The 24789-nt window shown below is 45.6% G+C and overlaps 2 protein-coding genes across 5 annotated transcripts in view; one reads left to right on the top strand and one right to left on the bottom strand.

The window, feature by feature from the left end:
• Positions 1-16709, top strand: part of MFN1 (mitofusin 1) — a 35689-nt gene extending 18980 nt beyond the window's left edge. Inside the window, exons 10-18 of the mRNA XM_083442087.1 lie at positions 2039-2160; positions 4545-4671; positions 5502-5606; positions 7973-8075; positions 8638-8867; positions 10070-10225; positions 12334-12530; positions 13210-13344; positions 14510-16709. Of these exons, the coding sequence (XP_083298213.1) occupies positions 2039-2160; positions 4545-4671; positions 5502-5606; positions 7973-8075; positions 8638-8867; positions 10070-10225; positions 12334-12530; positions 13210-13344; positions 14510-14579 (1245 nt within the window). The 3' untranslated portion in view covers positions 14580-16709. The remainder of the gene's footprint in view (positions 1-2038; positions 2161-4544; positions 4672-5501; positions 5607-7972; positions 8076-8637; positions 8868-10069; positions 10226-12333; positions 12531-13209; positions 13345-14509) is intronic.
• A 1339-nt stretch (positions 16710-18048) lies between these two features.
• The window catches only part of GNB4 (G protein subunit beta 4), a 41218-nt gene continuing 34477 nt past the window's right edge, over positions 18049-24789 (bottom strand). For 2 of the 4 annotated variants that reach the window (XR_014511759.1, XR_014511760.1), the window contains exons 10-11: positions 19656-23924; positions 18049-19592 (exon numbers count right to left, since the gene is read on the bottom strand). Coding sequence is in view for 2 of the 4 variants with exons in the window: in XM_083442393.1 (XP_083298519.1) it covers positions 23818-23924 (107 nt within the window). In the remaining 2 variants the exon portion in view is untranslated. Of the gene's footprint in view, positions 23925-24789 lie in introns of all 4 variants that reach the window. The other 2 variants (XM_083442393.1, XM_083442394.1) reach the window with 1 other exon arrangement.

Below are 24789 nucleotides of genomic sequence, written 5' to 3'. Positions count from 1 at the left end.
TGCAAGTAAACCTAGATACAAGAAAATTTAATTTCCCACTGCTCCCAGAGGACAAGCCCCATTGTTCGCCACATGTTTGTAATTGCACAGGCTGCATTCATATGTCTTGTGAGACATAAACTGTGGGTTGCAATAAGCCATAAACCATGGCTTGCTTTGCTGCTCGCACTGGGAGCATTCAGACCACAGTCATTGGCTTTTCTCTTGTGAACATGGTTTATTTCCTTCCACTGCATGCAACAATGATCAAAACAGCCCATTCAAGCCTGTTTGCGGCAAACCATGGTTTATCACGATAGGTGAACTGAACAACAGATTCTTCACACGAATGACTTGAGCTTCGAGAGAATTCTGTTTGTTTCTTACACTTATATGGCATTTGGCACATACATAGGATTTCTGTCTTGGAGCCTCAGCTTCAGGATCTGTCCTTCCAGTGAGCACTCAGGGCTGATTTCCTTAAGAATGGAGAGATTTGATCTTCTTGCAGTCCATGGGACTCTCAAGAGTCTCCTCCAGCACCATAATTCAAAAGCATCAATTCTTCGGTGTTAAAAGGCTATAGAGTGTTTAATTAGCCAAAGGCCTAGAAGAAGAGGAATGTTTTTGCCTGGCGCCTAAAGATACACTTGGGCCAGCTTAAGTTCTGTGCGACGGCTGCATCAGCCTGCCTTCAGAGAGGCCTGCATTACCACTGGGCATCTCAAAGATGTGCAAGGTCCTCCTTCAGGATTGTGGGCTATGTGTGAATACAGAAAGCCCGACTCATTTGCATGTCTCGTATTTGTGCATATTTGGGGAGTGATGGAGCAGGTGCCTGCGGAAAGTCCCAATCAAGAGAACCCTAGCTGATGCGAGAGACCTCTTCCAGGGCTCAAGAAAGCTGTTACCAGTCAAAGCAGGCAATTCTGGGCTTGAAGGACAAATCTGGGGAGTGATAAGGCAGCTCTATATCAGTTGGCATCCAAAGCCACTACAGTGGTACCCCGCAAGACGAATGCCTCGCAAGACGGAAAACCCGCTAGACAAAAGGGTTTTCCGTTTTGGAGGTGCTTCGGAGAACGAATTTCCTATGGGCTTGCTTCACAAGACGAAAATGTCTTGCGAGTTCCTGCAATTTTTTTCCGCTCCCCACCCCCTTTTTCTAAGGCACTAAGCTGCTAATAGCCTTTTAGCAGCTAATCCGCTAATCCCTTAAGCCTTTAATAGCCGCTAATAGCCGCTAAACCGCTAATAGCGCTAATCCGCTAATGGGGTTGCTTCGCAAGACGAAAAAACCGCTAGATGAAGAGACTCACGGAACGGATTCTTTTCGTCTTGCGAGGCACCACTGTAGATTCTTGAAGAGCGCTAGGGTCATGCCCCATATTAGCCAGAAGCAAGCCTGCATTCGCCGTGGAGCCTACATTCAAAATGGAACTGCAGCTGATCGCAGCTCAGTAACCGGCATACCTGTAGAATAGGTGTGTTCACTACATTCACATGTTCAGTTTTTAGCGATACACCTATAACCTGTCGTGTGCACGGTGACTCTTAGCAAGAAGTACCAACAACAGCAGCTCCTTCCTTCTGAATGAACGGCCAATGCCAAATGTCTTGACATTCATCGTTGTTCCTCTTTTGCTTTTCATTTGACCATTGCACATTACTGTGGCTCAGGGTGGGGATACCTTGCCTCTCCAGAGATTGTTTAACTCGCATCTCCCATCATCCCTGACCCCATGGCCCATGTTTGTTGGGGATGGTGGGAGTCCCAAGAACATCTGGAGGGAACTAGGGTCCCAATTTTTGCTGCAGCTGCACCATCAATGACAGCACTAACTTCCTGCTATTGACTTGTGGTTTTGTTTTCAGTCTTCCTTTGTTCCTTTTTTGCTTCTGTTGTATGTTTTTTTTACTTTAAATGTGTGTATTTTTAAAGATATAATTTGCTTTAGGGTTTAAGTTTTAATACATAGCAGCACAATGCCTTTGTGAAATTCCAGCGTGTGTTGGTGATGGAATTGCAGTAATGTGTTGTGGCTTGGGCCCCTCGCAGGAGTGTATCTCGCAGTCAGCTGTGAAAACCAAGTTTGAGCAGCACACTATCAGAGCTAAACAGATCCTAGACACAGTGAAAAACATTATGGACTCCATAAACGTGGCAGCAGCCAATCAAAGGTAGGCCTCTCCTATCATATTCACCTTGCTCAGCTAAGCAGGGAAAGAGCCACCGGGTGGCGCTGACCTTTCTTCCCCTTATCAGGAGATAGCGCAGCCCTTAGGCCACTGCTGGCAAGAGGTGAGTACAGGATTTCTCTGGTCACTTGGCCTCCACATTCGTTGGGTTGTCCCTTCAAATGCATGAAAGATGGTCTGGCTACCGTACTGCATACTTTCAGATTGGACTACTGCAACACTTTCTGCATGGGGCTGCCCTTGAAGACAACTCAGGTCTCCGTGCATCCAGTGTATCCAAATTACAGAAGCCCAGACTATTGGCTGGCGTCCTATTTAGATATAATATAGTCCCTGTTTCAAAAGGGACACGGGTGGTGCTGTGGGTTAAACCACAGAGCCTAGGACTTGCCGATCAGAAGGTCGGCGGTTCGAATCCCCACGACGGGGTGAGCTCCCATTGCCCTGTCCCTGCTCCTGCCAACCTAGCAGTTCGAAAGCACGTCGAAGTGCAAGTAGATAAATAGGTACCTCTCCGGCAGGAAGGTAAACGGCGTTTCCGTGCGCTGCTTTGGTTCGCCAGAAGCGGCTTAGTCATGCAGGCCACATGACCCAGAAGCTGTATGCTGGCTCCCTCGGCCAATAAAGCGAGATGAGCGCCGCAACCCCAGAGTCGGTCACGACTGGACCTAATGGTCAGGGGTCCCTTTACCTTTACCTAGTCCCTGTTTCAAAGCAGTTGCTTTGGTTGCCAGTTGGTTTTGGGGGCCCAATTCAAAGTGCTCACATTAGTGTTTAAAGCCCTAAACCTCAGGCTTGGGAGCCACTTTATCTGGTCCTCTGGACTCTCCTTAACCACACACCCTACTGGTCCCAGTTCATCCCCACCTTGAGAGGTTTTTTGTTTTGTTTTTTTAAATACCTGTCTTTGAACCCTGATAATGCCTCGTTCTCCTGGAGGAGTGTGGGTGTTGAAACTAGTCTTCTGTATAAGGGTAAAACCTACCCTTCTCTCATGGTTTCTTTAGTTGAGATCGCTGCATTGCAGGGGGTTGGACTAGATGGTCGCCGGGGTCCCTTCCAGGCCTTCAAGTCTATAATTCTGTGACCCCTGGCTGGAAAGGGCTCCCTGCCGTTAAGGACTTAGGCCCCAAATATCTGAAAGATGGCCTCCTTCCCTGCAGACTCTCTTGGGTGTTAAGATCAGCAAAGCCCAACCCCCACCCAGGCTGCCTTAGTAGTTCCTCTGCCCTGAGAAATTTGGGCAGGAGAGGGCATTTTCTGTGGCAGACCCAAAGCTGGCACCTTGATTGTATAGCTTTCATCATATGACAAAGATACATCTTTGTACCCTTGATTTAGGACTGACCCTAATAAATCTAATATGGTCGAGTAATAAATCGAATGAATGAATGAAGGTTTTGGGCTTTCCCCCCAATGACACTGGTTTTTGCCCTTTCTGAAATTCTGGAATCCCAAGTCCATGTTTAGGGAAAATGACAAGTGCCCAAATTGCCTCTAGAGCAGGGCTATTCATTGCCTGCCTGCCAAAAATCCAAGCACTAGCACTTGGAAAAAATAGATGAAAAAATAGATCTGCTCTGCGTTAAAGAGGAACATACCGTATTTTTCCGTGTATAAGACAATTGTTTTTGCTTTTAAAAAATTAGTCATCTTATACACAGAAAAATACGGTATTTCTCCATGTACCTTGGGAACTAGAGTAATGTAATCGCTGGGAACTGGAGACGTATCTGATTAAAAATCGTTCCTCTGCAATGAATGTGCTAGATTGCCTTAGTGAGTCTCACTCGCTGGCTCCCTTTCCTCCCCGCACCCCCAGCCCATCTGCAGTAGAATGATAATACTGGCTTGCCTTAACGGAGTTATTGTAAGAATATTGCAAAATAATCCCTAGGCAGCATATGGTCACACAGCGTGAGTGTATAATAAAGTGTAATGACAAACGGTAAAAACAGCAGATGAAAAGCAGAGGGTAAAAATGTTAAGCATAAGGTGTTGAAACCCAATGGTAGGTAAAAGACAATTGGCTAAGGCTCCGATAGAGTTCAGAAGTTCTCCTGAGCATGTGAGAGCAAGACAGACTTTGCCGGGTGTCTAAACATTGAGGGCACCAGGCCAATGTGGCTAGGGAGCGAGTTCCAGCGTTTGGGAGCCACCACTGGGAAGGCCCTTCTCCCAAGGGGTTGGGGCCTTTCTTTAACTGGCAAGCTGCCATTCTCGCCCGTGTCCTTGGGTGTAGTTTTGCGTCAAGCCTACCTAGACAGGGAGAGGCAGCAGCACTTTGGTGCTCGGTTTTTCTCCCCCCTCCGGGGCATTGTGCGTACTGTTGGGGTTGATGGCTGCATTTCCGCTACTTACCTTAGAGTCCATTCAATGGAAGAGCGAGAAGATCAGAAGGACAGGCTGGAATTTGTCCGCAACCAGCTCAACCTTTTGACAGACGACATCAAGAAGAAGATCAAAGGAGTCACGGAGGAGGTAGCCAACAAGGTACGTTGCGGTAACCAGCCCGGAGCATGCCGATCGTGGCTGTTCACAGACCTTTGGGGGGCTTTAAAGGGCTTCTGGTGCTGGAACAATGGCTAGCGAAGACAGTAAGTGTCCAGCAACTTCATGGATATCAAAAGGGGTTCATAAGAACATCAGCTGGGAGGTGGAATTCACTGAGTGGCCTTAGCCAGGCCTTTCCCGATCTCTCCAGCTGAGTCTCTCCTTCCATCTGTGATAAGGAAACTATCACTGGCTTGCCTTGCAGGGTTGTAAGGTAAGTGGGAGGCCATAGCTAAGGGGGTTGGTTTGCAGGCGGAAGCGCCTAGGATCCCTTCCTGACATACTCCGTTCAGTCTGGCACAGCGCGGCTGGGAACGGATCCTGATTGTGAGGCTAGAGAGCAGCAACTTGCGGAAGAACATGATAAATAGCCTGAAGTCCGCTTGCTCCTGGGCTAGTTGATGGATCAGTGGCCTGACATGGAATAAGGAAGCTTCATATCTTCAGGGTCATTGTGATGATAAGGGCACGTGATGGGCTTTGAATGCTTGCGTTAGTTTTAATCCCAAGGTTGTACTGGAAGTTAAAGCTGCCCTGAGCATCATAGAATCATAGAGTTGGAAGAGACCACAAGGGCCATCGAGTCCAACCCCCTGCCAAGCAGGAAACACCATCAGAGCACTCCTGACATGGTTGTCAAGCCTCTGCTTAAAGACCTCCAAAGAAGGAGGTCTGCAATCTGCAAAGAATTTAGAATAACCACCCCGCTTGCATTTCGTAAAAAGGCTCCTCATGCTGTTCTTGTCCTTTGTGTGTCCCGTCTTTTCCAGGTATCTTCAGCCATGACTGATGAAATTTGTCGGCTTTCTGTTTTGGTAGATGAGTTTTCCTCCGATTTCCACCCATCCCCACAAGTTTTGAAACTATATAAGAGTGTAAGTTCTGCCCTAGGCAGAAGTGGTTTAGGTTTTGTCCAGTTTTGCTTTGTTGGGGTTCTGCGATGGGTCTTTTTGTGCTTACATGACCAACATGTAGAACGTCTCAAATACATCAGTTTCTCTCAGTTTAATGTGAAGTGTTCATATCTGATCAAAAATGGCAGAAGGAGGGATGAATTAAAAGGACTCTCCTTCCTGGGGCATTTTTACAGCAGGAACTCAGTCCCGACACTTCTCAAATGAGTGCCATTGCCATTATTCAAGAATGGCATTCGTGGTGAGCTCTGGCACCTCTTTTTCTAGAAAAATAGCACTGATCCTGACCCCTCTCAAGGATCAAAAAGATCACACACCTTTAAAAAAAAAAAACTTATTTGGCAAAATGTTGCCACCATCCCTCAGGATCTTGGTGAAGCTAATGTGTTTGAGAAACTCTACAATTGAAGAGAAAGTCATGCCAACTGTAGTTAGAAAGTTCGTTTTTAATGAATGAATGATCTCTTTTTGGGGTGGGTGGGATAAAATTAAAATATTCCTTCCATTTCCACAGCTTGGAAGGTGTGGCTGGATGGTTTTGTGGGAGCCGATTGAAACTAAATCCTTCGAAGACAGAGGTCCTATGGCTAGGTCGGGATGGCATGGGGATGAGGGACCAACTCCCTTCTCTTGCAGGAGCCCAATTAGTGCCATTGCCTTCCGTTAAGAGCTTGGGTGTAATCCTTGACACCTCCCTTTCCATGGAAGCGCAAGTTACAGCAACAGCCAAGGCGACATTTTTCCACCTTCGCCGCATCAAGCAGTTGGTCCCTTACCTTTCCTGCCCCAACCTGGCCACAGTGATCCATGCGACGGTCACCTCCAGGCTTGACAACTGTAATTCGCTCTACGCGGGGCTGCCCTTGAAGCTGTCCCAGAAACTCCAGCGGCTACAGAATGCTGCAGCGAGGCTCCTCACGGGATCTCTGCCATGGGAGCATATTCACCCAGTGCTTTTCCAGCTGCACTGGCTCCCGGTGGAGTACAGGGTCAGATTTAAGGTGCTGCTTTTGACCTTTAAAGCCCTTCACGGCCTAGAAGCCTCGTACCTACAGGACCGCCTCTCCTGGTATGCCCCACGGAGAGCCTCAAGGTCCATAAATAACAACACCCTAGTGGTCCCAGGCCCTAAGGAAGTTAGATTGGCTTCAACCAGAGCCAGGGCCTTTTCAACTGTGGCTCCGGCCTGGTGGAACGCTCTGCCTCATGAGACCAGGGCCCTGCAGGATCTGATTTCTTTCCGCAGGGCCTGTAAGACAGACTTGTTCCGCCTGGCCTTTGGCTTGGAGCCAATTTGATTCCCTCCCTCCCTCTCTTTCTTTTTTCTTTTCCTTCTCCTCCTGCAATGAGGTTACATTTTAATATTTTAATGTTCCATTATTTTAATGTTGTATTTTATTTTTGTTTTTAAGTTGTAATCATTCATCTTGTTTTTGTTATTGCCGCTCTGAGCCCGGCCTTGGCTGGGGAGGGTGGGGTATAAATAAAAAATTATTATTATTATTATTTCCCCTACATCTCTGTGTATGTGTGTACTCCTTGGAAAGCGTTGAATTTCAGAGAGAGAGAGTTTGAAATTCAGTTGCCTTAACTTGCATGGTGCTAGTGAAATCAGTTAGAGGGCAATAGTGTTTACCCGCAAAAAATCGAGCCTGTAAGTTTTGCAGCCAGTCCAAACATTCTGAAAATATGGGGATGCAACTCATTACATCAGGATAGCACTTGCAATGTAACACAGTGGCATATTTTTAATAGTGCTGTCTCTGTGTGTGTGTTTTAAAAGCATTGTTAGGGAAACTGTAGATAGTTTAACAACAAGCTGCTAGCAAGCTGCCCATTAAATTGTGAAGAGTGTTAACATTCAAAACATTGCCCAGTGAGCCATGTAGAGACTCGAAGTCTCAAGTATGCAAAGAGGGGAGAGGGCAGAGGCCTCTGATTGGTCTGCTGGTTGCTCCTAAGTCTGTACTGGGGGAGCCTTTGACTGACATGTCCTGGAAGGTAGGTGGGGCCTTTGGGAGGCTGTCCCCAAGGTAGCAGGTGCCCCCCCCCCGCAGCTTTCTGATTTCTCTCTCCTGCCCATGCAGATGAAGAAGCTCAGGAGGTGAGCAGTTTCTTCAGAGGCAGCTAGGATACTAAAAGTTAACTGCGTTGCATAGCTATTCATGTTTTGAGAGGCGTTTGCAAAGGTGGTGGCTCAGAAGGAGCAATAAGAATGCCCTCAAGCACATCATTTGCTTGCCCTCTGCTGCCTCATTGTGGCTTTTCAGAGCCTACAGCTTAGCCAGGTCACCTGCTGACTCTTTGCTTTCTCTGTGAAATGTCAGGAGCTCAACAAGCACCTGGAAGAGGGCTTGGGAAGGAACCTGGCTGACCGTTGCTCCAGCGAAGTCAACAAGTCCATGTGTCAGTCGCAGCAGGAAATGATAGGTAAGATTTATGCAGAGGAATGCGTAAATTCTGCTTTTTCACCTCCCTCCCCTACGAAACTCTTGTATATCTATTTGAACAGAGATTTACGGACTAGTCTTTCATATCTAAAGTTTGTGCACCAGCAGGGTTGCTCCATTAGTTTATCCTTCCTTCCTTTTTTCCCTTCCTTCCTTCCTTTTGCCAGTCCCCTTCCTGATAAGCAGCTATTTATCTTTGTCACTTGGGTGTCCGCTGTTTGCTGATGGGGGGCTCATGAGACAGTGTGGTGTAATGGTTAGAGTACTGGACTCTGACCTGGGTGAGCAGGGTTCAGATCCTCAGTCAGCCATGAAGCTTGGACCAGTCACTATCTCTCAGCCTTAAGCTACCTCACAGGATTGTTTTGAGGATGAAATGGGGGGAGGAGAAGCATGTACACCACCTTGAGATCCTTGGAAGTTAAAAGGTGGCATATAAATGGGACAGATAGATAGGAGTTGTAGTCAAAAGCAACTGGAGGGCACCAGGTGGGGGCAGTCTGCTTTGAGCTCTGCTTTCACCCCTCTCCTTTCTCTCCCAGAAAGCCTGCAGGCCCTGCTGCCTTCCGACGTCCAGAGCAAGCTCCACTTGCTGATTCCGTGCAGGAAGTTTGACCTCAGCTACGACCTGAATTGCAACAGCCTGTGCTCTGACTTCCAAGAGGACATCACTTTCCGGTTCTCGCTGGGCTGGACGGCCCTCGTCAGCCGCTACCTGGGCCCCAAAAATGCTCACCGGGTGCTGCTCGGCGTGGCGGAGCCGGTTCTTGCAGTGAGTGCTTCGCAGGGTTTTTCTAGGGGGCTTCAGCTTGTGCAGAAGGATCCCGATCCACCGGGTGCAAGTAGCATCTCCAGTGTGACTATGGAAGCCTATGGCTTCTGTCTCCGTTCTCTGAATTAGTGGGGCAGCTGCCTGCCTGTGTGTGTTCCAAAACAGCATCAAACAGCAACAGTGGGACCTTTTCCTGCTCCTAAGTGCCAGTGTGCAACTCCCTTCCAGGCCTTTAGAGTGGAGTTATACCGTTTGACAGGTGATTCCTGCCAGACCTTTGGGGAGCTCAGTGATAGATCATCTTCTCTGAATGTAGAAGGTCCCACGGTCAATCCCTAGCATTTTTCAGGCAAGGTTGGGATTGTCACCTGGTCTGAAACCCTGGAGAGCTGTTGCCGTTTCAGTGGAGAAAATGCTGATCTCGATGGATCAATGGTCTGACTCGGAATGAGCCAAGTTCCTCTGTTCTTATATTCCAGGGCAGGTCTTGGCCTTCTCCCCTAGCCCAGCCCTTGTGTGCGAAGTTATGATCCATGCAAGTCAAATGGGCCTGTTTTTCCAAGAGGGCAGGAAAAACAGGGAATGTGGTTCTCGACACAGAATCCAACTTTTTCCCAAGTCTCTCTATTGCATTTCAGTTTGCAAAGAAAGCTTGTAGTCCTCATGACAGCAAAGGTGTGCTTGAAATTGGGTGGGAAGCACTTGCTGCAACCTCTGCATTGAGCGGCTTGCCAGATAAACTGGGGCTTCAGTACACTGCAGAGCCCCTAGTTCTGCCCCATAACCTGCAGAATTTCTGAGGCCTCAGCTTGCACTCCTTCTGGAAATAGTGCAAGATTTATTTATCATAAGTTAAAACTGGCTTCTGAGATACATTGGTACTTGACCAGTGCCATCGGGATTGGCTGTGTCCAGTTATGTAAGCAGCAGAGCAAAGTGTACAAAATAACGTAGGTAGGTTGCAGAATTCTGCTTTCTTGGTGCAGAATTTGGACTGCCTGGCTGCAGAATATGCTTGCACTTTAGCACAGCCCTTTGCTGAAGCTATTCGAAACCCCTTTTTAAGGCTGATGCTCCACTATTGAATAGTTTCCCACCGTAGCTCGCGAACACACTCATTGTGAGCTGTTTATTTAAAGCTGAGCTCTCCCCGATCTGGTCTCCTGGGAAGATGGATCTCAGTTTCTGTTCTTCGCCCCTAGATCCCTCGTTCTCTTGCCTCCACCCCTTGTGCCCCCGCTGCTCCTGCTCTGACCCCAGAGAATGCATCACAGGAGGAGCTCATGGTCTCATTGGTCACCAACTTGGCGTCGCTGACCTCCCGGACCTCCATGACCGTCATCATTGTCGGAGGACTTGTGAGTACCCTGCGCAACTCTGCCGTAGGGAGAAATCCCGGGAAAGCATCAGACCTAGGGATGGGCAGCAGGTGGCAATGGATTAATTGCCTGCCCACTTACTTCCCCATATTATGTACAGTGGTGCCTCGCAAGACGAAAAGAATCCGTTCCGCGAGTCTCTTCATCTTGCGGTTTTTTTCATCTTGCGAAGCAAGTCCATTAGCGGCTTAGCGGGCTTAGCGGATCAGCTGATAAGCAGCTTAGCGGATCAGCTGTTAAGCGGCTTAGCGGATCAGCTGTTAAGCGGCTTGGCGGCTTGGGGAAAAGGGGGGGGGGAAACCCCGCAGGAACTCGCAAGACATTTTCGTCTTGCGAAGCAAGCCCATAGGAAATTCGTTTTGCGAAGCACCTCCAAAATGGAAAACCCTTTCGTCTAGCGGGTTTTCCGTCTTGCGAGGCATTCGTCTTGCGGGGCACCACTGTATATGCAGCGCTCTGTCTAAGGCACCCTTTGTGCCATGGGGGGCTGTTAACCAGGGGAGCAGTGCTAAGGTGTGCAGCACCGCACAGTGGCCCAGCTCACATGCTGCACTGAACTATTCTTTAAAGCCAAACCTGTCTCTCCAGCTGTTTTTGAGCTACAGCTCCCATCATCCCTAGCTAGCAGGGCCAGTGAGTAGGGATGATGAGGAATTGCAGTCTAAAAACAGCTTGGGAAACCCAAGTTTGGGAAACCCTGGTTTAAAGCAAACTATGGTTTCACCTTGCCAACAAAGGTCCGTATAGTTAAAGCCATGGTTTTCCCAGTAGTGATGTATGGAAGTGAGAGCTGGAGCATAAAGAAGGCTGATCGCCAAAGAATTGATGCTTTTGAATTATGGTGCTGGAGGAGACTCTTGAGAGTCCCATGGACTGCAAGAAGATCAAACCTATCCATTCTGAAGGAAATCAGCCCTGAGTGCTCACTGGAAGGTCAGATTGTGAAGCTGAGGCTCCACCTCATGAAAAGAGAAGACTCCCTGGAAAAGACCCTGATGTTGGGAAAGATGGAGGGCACAAGGAGAAGGGGATGAGAGAGGACGAGATGGTTGGACAGTGTTTTCGAAGATACAAACATGAGTTTGACCAAACTACGGGAGGCAGTGGAAGACAGGAGTGCCTGGCGTGCTCTGGTCCATGGGGTCACGAAGAGTCGGACACGACTAAACGACTAAACAACAAGGTTTAGATCCTTGGGTTTATTTTGGGTGGAATTCTGTGTCGGGCTCTTACAAACGTACCATCTCCACAAGCATCTTAGCTTGCCAGGTGGAACGATCCTCACTCTCTGTGCCATTCAGTGGGTTCTCCCTACAGCCCCCAAGCCAATTTTGGAGGGCACATCGGGGGGAAGGTGGGGAAACCCCATTGCACAAGTGAAAGTCCTTGTGCAGGGCTTTTGATGATGGGTCTCATAGGTGACTCCTAGCCTTGGTTTTTAACTGTATTTTATCGCTGATGCACATGTCTTCCTGGGCACCTGTGAGTAGCAAGGGCAGGATATAAATGTTATGGATAAATTTATAATACTGTGAATGAAAAGTCTCTTCTTCTGCCATGCCACAGACAAAGCAAGGCAAAGCCTGGTTTATCCTGTCTGTAGCTTCCGAACAGTCTTCAGGGGCAGCCCCTCTTGTAGAGCACATTGCAGTAGTCTAGTCTGGATGTGTTAGATCAGTGTTTCTCAAACATGGGTCTTCAGCTGCTGTTGGACTACAACACCCATCATCCCTAGCTAGCAGGACCAGCCATCAGGGATGATGGGAGTTGTAGCCCAACATCAGCTGGGGACCCACGTTTGAGGAAACACTGCATTACAGTGGTACCTCGGGTTACATACACTTCTGGTTACTACGCTAACCCAGAAATAGTGTTTCAGGTTAAGAACTTTGCTTCAGGATAAGAACAGAAATCAGGCTCCGGTGGCGCGGCAGCAGCGGGAGGCCCCATTAGCTAAAGTGGTGCTTCAGGTTAAGAACAGTTTCAGGTTAAGAACAGACCTCCGGAACGAATTAAGTACTTAACCCGAGGTACCACTGTATTAGATAGATCCTGCTCAAATTCTGGCCCTGGTGTTCCTCTTCCAGGTTTGGAGAACGGTTGGCTGGAAGGTCATCTCCCTCTCCCTGAGTTTGTATGGGCTGCTGTATCTCTACGAGAGGCTCACTTGGACGACCAAAGCCAAAGAGCGAGCCTTCAAGCAGCAGTTTGTCAACTACGCCACGGAGAAGCTTCAGATGATCGTCAGCTTCACCAGCGCAAACTGCAGCCATCAGGTGCAACAGTACGTCTTGCCTGTTTCCGTAACTTGGGCCTCTGATCCAGAGGAGCGAAGTTGTAGGGCCGTCTCAGCCATTTCCTCAAAGGGGATCTCTGCAAGGCGACTGGAAGGGAGGCTGGGGGTTGCAATGCAAAGGACTGAGTGGTTTCAACAGAGTAACTGCTGTTAGGTCCTTGAAAGAGCCTGTGACTCTCAGCTTGGCTTAGGGAAGTTTTTAACGTCTGATGTTTTATTGTATTTTTAATATTTTGTTGGAAGCTGCCCAGAGTGGCTGGGGAAACCCAGCCAGATGGGTGGGGTATAATTATTAATTATTATTATTAATAATTCCCACCTTCCCTATCCTGTAAGTTCCAGGATGAAGCTACTTCCTTCTCCGTGGCTCATCCCAACTCATTTCTCATCCTCTCCACAGTTATCCCTTGGTAAAGAGACCTTTCAGCATGGGATTAAAGTGATCCAGTGGTACCAGCTTTTCAAAATCTGATAGTAATTTACACCTCCAGAACCCCCTGCTCGCCTCCCACCTTGCCCCTTAGCGTCCCTCTAGGTCATTCCACCTCCAGAACCCCAGGGGGCAGTACTTCTCACTTTGGGAACTACTGGTTGAAAGTGGCACGTTGGCAGGACTAAAATGGGAGCTGTATTTCAGGGTTTCCCTGTTTCCGGATTTCTCTTTCAGGGAAATGGCCATGACTTTTGCTCGCCTGTGCCAGCAAGTTGACATCACGGAGAGGAACCTGGAAGAAGAGATTGCAAGGTTGTCCAAAGAGATTGCTCAGCTGGAGAAAATCCAGAACCACTCGAAGCATCTACGGTAAATGGCCTTTAGGCTGCTTCTGCAGCTATCGAAATGAGCAGCTGTGAGATGAAATAACTGCTTCACTTTGGCCCTGAGGGGCGTCATAATCTCATGGCTGTGCCTTGAAGCAATATTGGCGATAGATCTAGAGCAGGCACATACAACTCCATAGAGACTGCGATCTACTCCCAGTATTATAAAACTGGGAATGAGCTACCCCATGGGTAGACAAACTAAGGCCCAGGGGCCGGATCCGGCCCAATCGCCTTCTAAATCCAGCCCATGGACGGTCCGGGAATCAGTGTGTTTTTACATGAGTAGAATGTGTCCTTTTATTTAAAATGCATCTCTGGGTTATTTGTGGGACCTGCCTGGTGTTTTTACATGAGTGGAATGTGTGCCTTTATTTAAAATGCATCTCTGGGTTATCTGTGGGGCACAGGAATTCGTTCATTTCCCCCCAAAAAATATAGTCCGGCCCCCCACAAGGTCTGAGGGACAGTGGACCAGCCCCCTGCTGAAAAGGTTTGCTGATCCCTGATCTACCCATTGTCATTGCACATAACTGTTGAGATTTTTTTTGGGGGGGGGGACACCAGGAGGGTCTTTTTTACGTTTTGAAAAACTCGTGAGTAAAGCTTAGTTGAATACCACCCTAGTTGTGCAGTGAAGGGTTGCACATTTGATTCCCATATTCTTGCACTGCAGAGGGTTGGACTAGATCCTTAGGGTCTCTTCCAACTCTATGATACTATTCTATTTGGGTCAGGCCAGTGGCCCATCTAGTCCAGCACCTGTGGACTCATCTACACAGCTGCAGATAAAACATTTTTAATGTGAAGTGCAATATACAAATGTGACACTAGATGGTGACAGTGAGCTATGCTAAATTCAATGTATTTTTCAAAATGTTTTTTTAAAAAAGCTTTTTCACAGTGTTTTTTTTAATATGTGTGCAGATTCCACCCTATACTCACAGTGGCCAAACAGATGCATATGGGAAGCACGACTTGGGCATACGGTTCTTGATTTTAAGTTTTTACATTTTGTTGTGCCCGCCATATGTGTTTTTAGTAAGCTACTGTGAATACTTTTTCAATGGAACGGAGTAAATATCCTCAGAAATGATTTTTGAAAAGTAATGTGCTACCACACATATTTTCCCTCTTTTTTTTCATAGGAAAAAAGCTGTCCGCCTTGAAGATGAGTTTGACTGTTTTACAAGGGATTTTCTCCATAAAAAGAAATGAAGAGAAGGCCTCGTGCTTTTTGGCTGCTCCAGGTGGAATTTACAAGATGACACTATTTCCCATCCCTGCAAAGTCACATGAATTTTTCAAGCCCCGTGTATTCTACTTGCCTGGCTCTTTTGACGCTTAGAAAATGAACTGTGCCTGAGAGCTAGAGGAGCGAAGCAGTATTACCACTGATTGAATCCTTTTGCATCTTTTCTTAGAAAGAGAAATAATTTATATTTACTGGTGCGTACAGAAAATTATTTGGCAGTGTAAAAATAATAAAACTAGCAGACCTATCTAGTATTTTGTATTAGTGTTTGCCTAAAAGACAGCCCCCCTCTTTCTGGCATCCAGGAAGAGAATAGAGCAAATTCACCCCTAATCCTGTGTCAAAGTCTTGTATTAGCTGGAATTCTCTGTGGGAATGTGTGCTGCTGGCTTTTTCCAGGACTCTTGTTACAGAGCTGAAGTATTGTGGTGACAGATTTCCAAAGGGATTTACGAAGTTTGAGTGCAGAGACAATCACTATGGCTGAGCATTAGGCATAACTCTGGATTTCCCATTCTGTTGAAAGGGACTAAGACTGTCAAATTTTATTTGTCATGCTCTTAAAGCTTTAATGCCCTGGTAATTAGACCTTCTCAGTCAAGATTAGCTAGCAACCTTGTTTGTAGAGAAGAACATGGCTTAGCTCAGAGAACTGTTCTGGAGAAACACCCTTTTCAGTGATAGCATACGTCCTTTTGACCCAATGGTAGTTCTTGAAAACCAAAGTGATGCTATGTGTATGAAGCTAGAAGAAGGGTGTCTAGTTTTGAGGTGTCTGGAAGTCCAAAATTCATTTTATTTGCCTGGCCCAGGCCAAGCATTTAATTTCAGGCAGCATGCCCACAATTAATGCTCTTTTAAGACCCTGAAATGCATCAAGACTATTCTGTTAAGGAGGAAACTGCATAAGCAGCAGTCTTTATTGCACATGGACTCTTTTGCTGATGGTAGTTCAGTTAGGACCTCAATGATGGTCTGCACCAGGACCTACAACCTGATGTTGCCTCCAGCTCAGGCTTCCTCAACCTCGGCCCTCCAGATGTTTTTGGCCTACAACTCCCATGATCCCTAGCTAACAGGACCAGTGGTCAGGGATGATGGGAATTGTAGTCCCAAAACATCTAGAGGGCCGAGTTTGCCTATGCCTGCTCCAGCTGCTTCAATCTACCATGGTTGCACTGAGTGATGCGAGTTGCTTACCCAAAGCATCTAGAGAGGGGGGGCACCAGGTTAGGGATGTCTCATCTGCATAATCAAGGGGCTTTCCTGCTTTTCGATACCCGTCTTCCCATGACAATTTTCGGTTAGTGCATTTTACAAAAAAGAAGTTTCAGTTGCTCCTACAAGTGATCTTTGAGTAATGCGTTTGAAACTGATGAATTGTTTAATTACTATGAGTGAAGGTGGCGCGGAAGTTTTTTTCTTTCTTTTAGGTACAGTTACAAAATATGCATGTTTTTTTTTTAAACCAAAATGAGAACTTAGTTGTAAAAGAGCCCGTGTTTTTGTAGTGTTGCTAGAACACGGAAATCCACTGCTCAGGAAGGGCTAATAAAACTGCTGGGTTGGTAGAGACTTTTGTTTAGCAAAAAAAAATTGAGGTTCACTCTTGTATTTTTACTCTGGTGCACTGAAATGTTTGACACGATTCTCCTGCTTGAAGTGGGTGGTGGGTGGGTGTGTTTCATTCTGAATGCAGCCAGTAGGATTTTTAACATTTGATGAATGTGAAACTAAAACGACACCATGAACTGTACAGATTTAAGGTCTACGATTCTCTAAAAACAACCGATAGACTTATACACATCTTTTGTTATGGCACATTTTTGTAGGTATTTATATTGGCCAAGGAACACAACGAATTTGAAAGCTACTCACTCAGTAACTGCTTTCTTCATTCACTGTTGTCATACATGTCGTTCCTTGTTTCTTGTATGTACGAAGATATGATGCGTTGGGAGAGTTCTGCTCTCTAAACTGCGAAGGCTCGAAGGGGAAAATTAAAAATCTCACTGCAATTGGTATTTTCCTCCCAAGATTATCACTTTATTGTTGGAAGTCCTAACTAAATAAACTTCTAGACTTCTTTGGTAGCGAAGTGTCCTGAAATGATTTTAGCCTGCTGCAGTCAAGTGATAGCTCTCGCCCTCTGCTTCAGCTGCAGAAGCTCAACGATTTTCTTAATAGGATTTCTCCACTTGAATGAGGTGCCTCTTCCAGCAAGGTTTCAGCTACTGCAGATCTAGGTATCTGTGCAGGAACCACCAAACTGATTCTAGTATTTCACAATATGTAGTCTAGGCCCAAGCTTAATTGTTGCCATAGCTAAAATTTAGCTGCTAAACTAAAGCTCATCTAATTCAGGGTCTAACCAAAAAGAATATTGGTTGATCCAGAGAGACTGTTCTTGTTAATAAGCTTTAATCTGTAATTTCTACTTCTTTAAGGGAAACTATATTTAATTCTAAGTAAAACAGAGTGGTCATATCGGTTGTCCTAAATAAAATGTGATGTTTAACATTCTGCATCTTCCACACTTTCAAGTTAGTTTGTGATGGGAATTCAGGAGCGCTGGTGACAGATTGGGATTTCACTTTACATTACTGCCCTGTTTAATTCCAGTGGTCATGTATCACAAAAGGATTTATGCTGGAGCCACAGGCAAAAAATTAGAGAATTTGATCACAGCCAAGATTGAGAAGGCATGTGGCAGGAAATGGCTAAGGTTTCTATAGAAGACAGTCTAGAACACACTTTTAAGACCTTACAGTGATTATTTAGTTTAAGCTGGGACTAACTTGTTTTAAAATGGAATTTGACCATTTCTAGAATGCTCGTTTCAAAATGTAGTATACACATGTGCATAATTTATGTGGAGATAGATATATACGCACACACATTCATTCTTCCCATGTCTATTATTACAGTCAATTTATTACCTTCTAAACCACTATCTCAGGACAATTTAGATATCTAATATTTTGTGATACCAAAATTTCCTTTCCACCTTTTGCTGCCTTGAAGTGGTTTTTATACTAGGCAGCTAATAAATCAAGCAAACAGTTTTGCTCATTGCATTTAATCAGCTATACAGGCAAGATTGGAGGGAGGGGGAATCATATATGAAAGGCAGCCTCCCTCAATTCTGGCAGTATCTCCCCTCTTTCCAGTGTCCCATACTGTTTCAGTGGGTCCCCTGGCAATGGCCTTTATGGAAGCAGACACGCTCCACTGTCTGAGCAAAGTTTACTCACGCTTCTTTGCAGCTACCCCAGTATATATGGTAGTTATGTAATAGATCAGATGCTTAGGCATATAAAAAAATGGTTCTGAACATAAGGAAAGAGGTGTAAGTATTATACAGCCATGTCCCATATGAAATCATATTTCCAAAGGAGGAGGAAGGAAAATGAACCATTGCAGGCAAAGAAATCCTAGTTAAAAGCGGTTTATTGGTTACAATATCAAGTCAGGGTAACATTGTTCACAGAACCACTGTACAAATACAAAGGAAAGGTTTGTTATAGTGAGGGGGGGGGGGAGGCAGGAATATAAACAATTCATAGCAAGTGATTTTTTTATTTTTTAATCCACAGGGAAGTCTTTATACAACAGCACTGTTAGAAGAACAAATGGCACAAGTCCCTGCACTCTTCTTTTTTAATTAGGTTAAATAAAATAATTTTTAAGACTTTCTGAATACACAATCCAAAAGGCGGTGCAGAATCACTTGGCACCTGGAAATGTTTTGGAAGGGTTTTTTTTTTTTTTCCTCAAAAGAAGCTGGCAGCAAGGTAAAAAGAGAGAACCACACACATACACCAAACCACTGTGCGCACACACACCCTGGATGTGAAAAGGTTGAAGCAAGTCGTTAAGAGCGGGGAAACCCCATTCATTTCTGAAAACGGATGCAGTTCCTTTGGATGGCTATGGGAATATACACATGGCGAGATGCGTTGCCGTGAAGAGGAAAGAAAGAGCACCATTGTGTTGTAAAAGCAAAGGCTCGAACTGTCTCTTTAAGATGCCCACATTTAGTCAAAACCGAACGTCGTGTGGCACGAGAAAGGTCAGGCACATATAAAAAAATAATCATCATTTATAAGTCATTAGTAATACTGTTCACGTACTCACCGTAACATCATTGAGCATTTTTAACAGTCTTGCGTGTATTTTACAATCAGTAACTGACTCGAGAAAGAAAAAGAACATGGCGTGCAAGTGCCCCAAACATGGAAGAAGTTGTTTGGGCAGCATGCATGCCAGACCAAGATAGGAGGCGTAACACAGAGACCCTGAACTTTCAAGGTCAGAGACAGCCATTGGACATTTTACCTAAGGACTGGGATCCCAAAGAGGATTTTCCCTCCCAGCTGCAGCCAATGGCGTTTAAGAGCCTTCTCCCAACCCAACCCAACATTCAGGGCTATCTGCTCAGTAGGGAGGGAGAACATTTAAGAAGCAAATGCACGACTTTGGGTCCCACCCACAGACAGAGGATTTGGCTGGCTGTAGACCTTGTTCACATGGCAAGCCCTATTGCAGCCACAGAGAACTGGGAGGCACTCTGGGCCCTGGCTTGGCTTGCCCCATGACCGAAGCCTACGGATGCTTTCCGGGCAACTGGGGCCGCCGGACAGGATGGGATGTCTTTGAACTGTTGTAAAATGGTGGCCAGTTTTCATTTGTTGGCACCCTTGATCCCAGCTGTGTTATTTCTACGGGCGATCTGTCATGGATGCTTTAGCTGAGATCCTTCATTGAAGGGGTTGGACTAGATGACCCCTGGATCCCTTCCAACTCTTTAAGGTTTTATGATTCTATGAAATGCTACTGGCAGTCACTCTGATGCACAAACTCCTTGAAAGCAACAACCGAAAATAACCTAATCATGCTGACATCTGAACAACAACAGCACATAAAGTCTAGTGCAGCGGTTCTCAACCTGTGGGTCCCCAGATGTTGGACTACAACTCCCATCATCCCTGAGCTCTGGCCTTGCTAGCTAGGGGTGATGGGAGTTGTAGTTCAACAACATCTGGGGACCCGCAGGTTGAGAAAGGCTGGTCTAGTGGGAGATGGGGAGAAAGGGCAGAGGAAACACTCTCAGAATGCTTTGGCTGTGCTCTGAATTAATATGGAACTTTGCAGTGGGGCAAGACCAGGAGTGATTTTCATTTCATACAGTGCAGCAGATGTTTCATATCAGGAAAGGTAACATTGCCAATTCACGGGCAACCTGTCTCTTTGGAGAAAAAACCGCTCAAACCCTTGACTCAACCTGGGATGCTCATATGAGCTAGACCCCCTTGGTTCTCTAAGAAGACGGAGGCTGGCTGATTCACACAAATTGTGGCTCACCCCGAGGCTTGGCTCAACAGGTGGAAAGCGATTTCGCTTTTGAAATATAAACTCATTCCAGCAGTTGGCATATCCACGTGGCAAATCGCTGCTCCGCTCCACATCATTTAGTGCAATACATGCAAGTGGAGGCCACCATGGATGTAGCTGGCAGGTAAATCTGTGCAAGAAATTGCAGTAAGGAACAAGGGGTTGAAAAACCTGCCCTAGGGATGCTGATCCTCCTGCTAAAGCAAGCCACAGAACAGCCAAGAATAAAGAGGCAAAAATGACGGACCCCTTGCAGGTAAGGATGGACTTCCAGTGTTCAGATGCCAAGTTCAGCTGGCAGTACTCAAATCATGAACTTGAACCCAAATAGGAATGCAAATATTTCAAATATACTACATTCCTTGTGTTGCTGGAAACCAGAGTAATCCTGTAATTGGCCTAGCAATAGCCTTTTGACAGCTTAACATAGGCCACAGCTAGCAAACCCACGGCACTACTGCCCCTTTCTCTGAACAAGCCCCACTAAAACAAACAGAGGGAACGTTAGGAAACAGCTCTGCCTCTTGCCTATATTCTGTTCATTTCAAGCTGTGTCCAACCTGAATGGTGCTAGGACAATAGCGACTTGGGACATCTAGCTAAATCAACAGGGGTGGTCTATACCAACAAACGCCACGTTCATTCTGTAAAGCGGGTGTGAGCACTCTGTGCGACAAAGTCCAAAACACTACAAATAAGGAAATTTCCCATCAAAACTCCACAGTTGTGCAGTTGCCTTCAGCCATGCACAATATACACACATGCAAAAAGAAAAGGGTGTCCTTGGTATCAGCAACACTGAAGAACAGCAGTGCAATGCTTTTGTTACAAGTCAAGGGTACATAAGGCAGCTCAGTTTCAACTTAAGATGAAACCATTTATATCTGTGGGGCAGCCTTGAGCAATCTGGTGCCATCCAGGTGTTTTGGAATATAAATTCCTATCAGTTCCAGGCAGATGGGAGTGGAAGCCTCTAAAAACCACATGCAAACCTGCAAAATACTCCATTGATCTGTAACTCTCACAAATTGTACTTGGGAAATCATGGGCATCACAAAATACTCATTTCACAGAAGAGAAACCAAGGATGCTCAGAACCACCCTGCCCTGCCCAATGACACAAAAAAGTAGGCAAGGGAAGAAAAACCATTTAAAAAATATTATTTTTTGGAAGGGTAAGGATCCTTGGCAGATACAAAGGGTTAGCGTACCATGATGCCCATGAGCACCATGTTGGGGACTCCAGGCATACAGCCTCATCTATAAACAAGACATTTCCATGGGTATCCATGCCCAGGGTCACTAATACATGCATTCTAATACATGGGTATAAGCCGTCGCACCCCTTAACTGGCACAAAGCAGAAGCGGCTATGTAACAACATCTGCCAGCTTGCTTGGCTCACTGGCCCATCCATTCTCAATTCCAAAGCTTTTCTGGAGCTCCTGTATTTCACTTTTCAATTCAAGGACTGCATTAGTTTTACAAGCGAAAGTCAGTCTTAAGGTCAATTCAAAAGGTGGCTTGTGTTTGTTGTAATAAGGGAGGTTTGTACACAGTTCTGAGTGACTGCCTGAGCATGGAAAGAAAAATATCATCAATAAATCCTGAAACATTACTTGACCCCTATGCTCTCTGATCCACATGAAAATACGAGTGCGCTTGTGAATTTGGTCCTATACAGACAATAGGTTTGTTAGTGTGCAGAGGAGCAAATTCCTGAAAAATCACAATGCAGTAGTGTCTTTTTTACCACTACTAAATCCACTATGCTTGGCACATGAATTGGCACTTTTACTGTTGTAAACCAGGGCAACTCGAAAGGCTGGAATGAGTGATTAAAAATTCAGCTGAAACTTGCCAAAACAGATGGCTCAGCTGCGAGACTGTTTTAATGTCGGCAGCGCCTGATATTTGCCAACAGAATTGGGATTGTTTTAAAATCTCCTCTTACCCCACACTTTGAGAAATGGGCGCGTAACAGCAATGTAAAATTGCACCTTCTGATACTGTGTGCGCAATGAGAAGACAATCAAGGATCCACCTTCCGTGTCCACTCTTTTAATATTTCCAGAAGAGTGTGATTCACTTAATTGATTATAAGCACAGGCACATTTTTTTACCAGCACCATAAATTGATTCCAATGATTTATTTTTAAAAGCTATCTCTAACCCTTTGCTGTATAACAGTTCTTATGAGCTGTGACTGGGTGAACTTCATCTCACACACATTTAACTTTTTTAAGAGGCAGTGTGGCCAGTTTGTTAGAATGATCTTCCGTAACACCTGGCTCCCAATTAAAGGCTGAAACTGTAGCAATTAATGGATCAGGATTAACTGGGATGAAATGTTCTAGAGAGAGAGATGAAGACAAAGGGAAATAAATGCCCAAGTTCAGGGAACCTGCACGACCTCCAGATATTCCTGGACTCCAACTCCCATCAAGAGCACCCGCCCTAAGAGCATTTAATGTCATGCCGTTTCTGGGACAGGCACACATAAAAGGCAACTCTGTTCTGCTGTGGAATGTCTGGGTAACTTGGCAGTATTAGAATGAGCTTTCAGCCTGTGCAAAACATCAGGTGGGTGTTTTCAAGCTGACAAACAGATCAACCTGTGAATTGTACAGGAGAACGAGATTGAATGTGAGAGGAGCTGCCTTCAAAACAGCGTTATGCCCCCACATGGACTTGGAGTGGTACGATCCCATGAGAAACAGCATCTTTGCTAGAAAGTGGCTCAACCTTATACCAGGCTGTACAGGCTGATGATTTTATAGTAGGTCAAAACTTCCCACTGCTCCAATAAAAGCAAATGATTAGCTCAGCAGTTTTTCAGCCTCAGTCCCTCAACTTACATGCTGATCCAAATTTTAGAGGCTGCTGGAAGGAAGCTCATATAGTCTGCAGACCAAAATATTTCAGTTCTTGTTTGTGAAATGTCTGTCTGATGACCTATTTTACCCCCTGGTGTTTAGAACCCCTCTGACTGCCAATGGACTAGCCAGGGTCCACAGGCAAATAGGATCAAACCGCCTATTTAAACCAACTGGTCAACAAGCAAGTAAGGCGCTAGGTGTCACAAGAAGTCGTCAGGGCCTTCTCTCCTGTTGTTGTTCTTTAAAACGGATAGAAACAAAGACAGATCAAGCAGTAATTCAAACACTTCCTGTTATAAAATCCACAAACAGCTCAATAACTTCACACTTTATCTACAGTAAATTCACCTGGGGGTGGGGAAATAAAAACATATCAAAACAGCAATCTAAGTTGATCCGCCGCAGAACTCAGGAGGAAAGAGACATCTCAGATTAAATGCAGAGCTATATAAATGCAGTTTCTTTAAAAAAAATGGCGAACATTATTTCTTTACTTACAGACAAAATGTTACATGATTGGCTGCTATGTGTATATTCAGTTATGTACAAACAAACAAACAAAAAGTACAGAATTAGCCGGGATAGGCACAAACAGAAATCCCTCCAGGAAATATAGCCAAGCCAAACACAAGATGGGATGGCTCTTTTAGCTTCTGTCCACCATAAACGTTATGTCCTGTTCCCCACCCCAATGCATCAAAGTCACCAATTTCTCCTACCCACGACTTCGCTTGATTTTATATATGTATATATTTATATATTTCATTTACAGAAAGCCTATTTATGCAATAAATCAGTGAGTAGAAAAATTTCACCTGTAAATACAAGGTAGAAATGTTATTTCACAGCAATAGGCTGCAGCATTGATCTCTCCAGATCTCGGTGGAGAAGGTGTGCGTGTGTGTCTGTGTGTGTGTGGACTGCCAGATTAATTCCAGATTCTGAGAAAACTGTCCCAAGATCCTGTAGCTACAGCCATGCCATCATCAGTAACTCCTAAGCAGCTGACTCTGTTGTCGTGGCCAGCAAGGACGCCTGGGGGAGAAAACAAAAATAACATTAGGATGGGTGGCCCCAAAAGGAGTCTTATTATTTACCACATTTGTTATCTTGCCATCCTTCCAATACCATCACAGCAGCATACGTAACCATTTCAACAGCTTCGACAGTAGGATGGCAAAGACAGGAACAATGGCCTGACGTCGTTCAATACGCTTCACAGCTGGGCAGGAATTAAAACCCACATCTCCTGAGCTCAAGTCCAACACTCCGTCCCATCATGTCACTTTAGGCTCTCCCGGAATTAATATAACGAATGGACAAATTAGACATTGGTGTGAAAGATCAAGGATCAAATCCCAAGCTTGACCACATATATGTCGCCAGGAAGCCTTAAACAACCTGCTGTCCTTGTCTAAAGGTGCCATCACATTCTGTCTGTGGTCTTTCCAGGAATTAAGCGACTGGATAGTACAGCTGTAAAATGTTCCCAACGGGACTCTAAATTAGTCTTGAAACCAACTTACCATCAAGTAGCATTGGTCGTTCTGATGATCTAGACGAACTCTCATGTTTGTGTAAGGTAACCAGCACAGCTTTCATTCCTTTCAAGCTGAGGTTGTGCAAGAGAAGAAATTGCACACAGGGCCACAAAAATATCCCTCCATTTCTTTAATCTGGACAGAATATTAAAGGTCTCAAAGAATCCAGAAAGCCGTGAGTTTATGACTGATCGGGATACGGTGTCACCCCATCACTTGGGTTCTCTGGGTGAAGAGTTTCACCAATAAAATGGGGGTGAGACTGCTGTATTCATGGAAGAAGATTCAGGTGGAGCTCCCAATTTGAGACTACGTTTTCCACCTCTCCCGGTATTGTACTTAAACCTCATATCTGGCAG

The sequence above is a fragment of the Podarcis tiliguerta genome (genome assembly GCF_965153285.1).
Source record: "Podarcis tiliguerta genome assembly, chromosome: 5".
In the NCBI taxonomy this organism is placed as follows: domain Eukaryota; kingdom Metazoa; phylum Chordata; class Lepidosauria; order Squamata; family Lacertidae; genus Podarcis; species Podarcis tiliguerta.
This window is presented reverse-complemented; position numbering and strand designations above follow the sequence as displayed.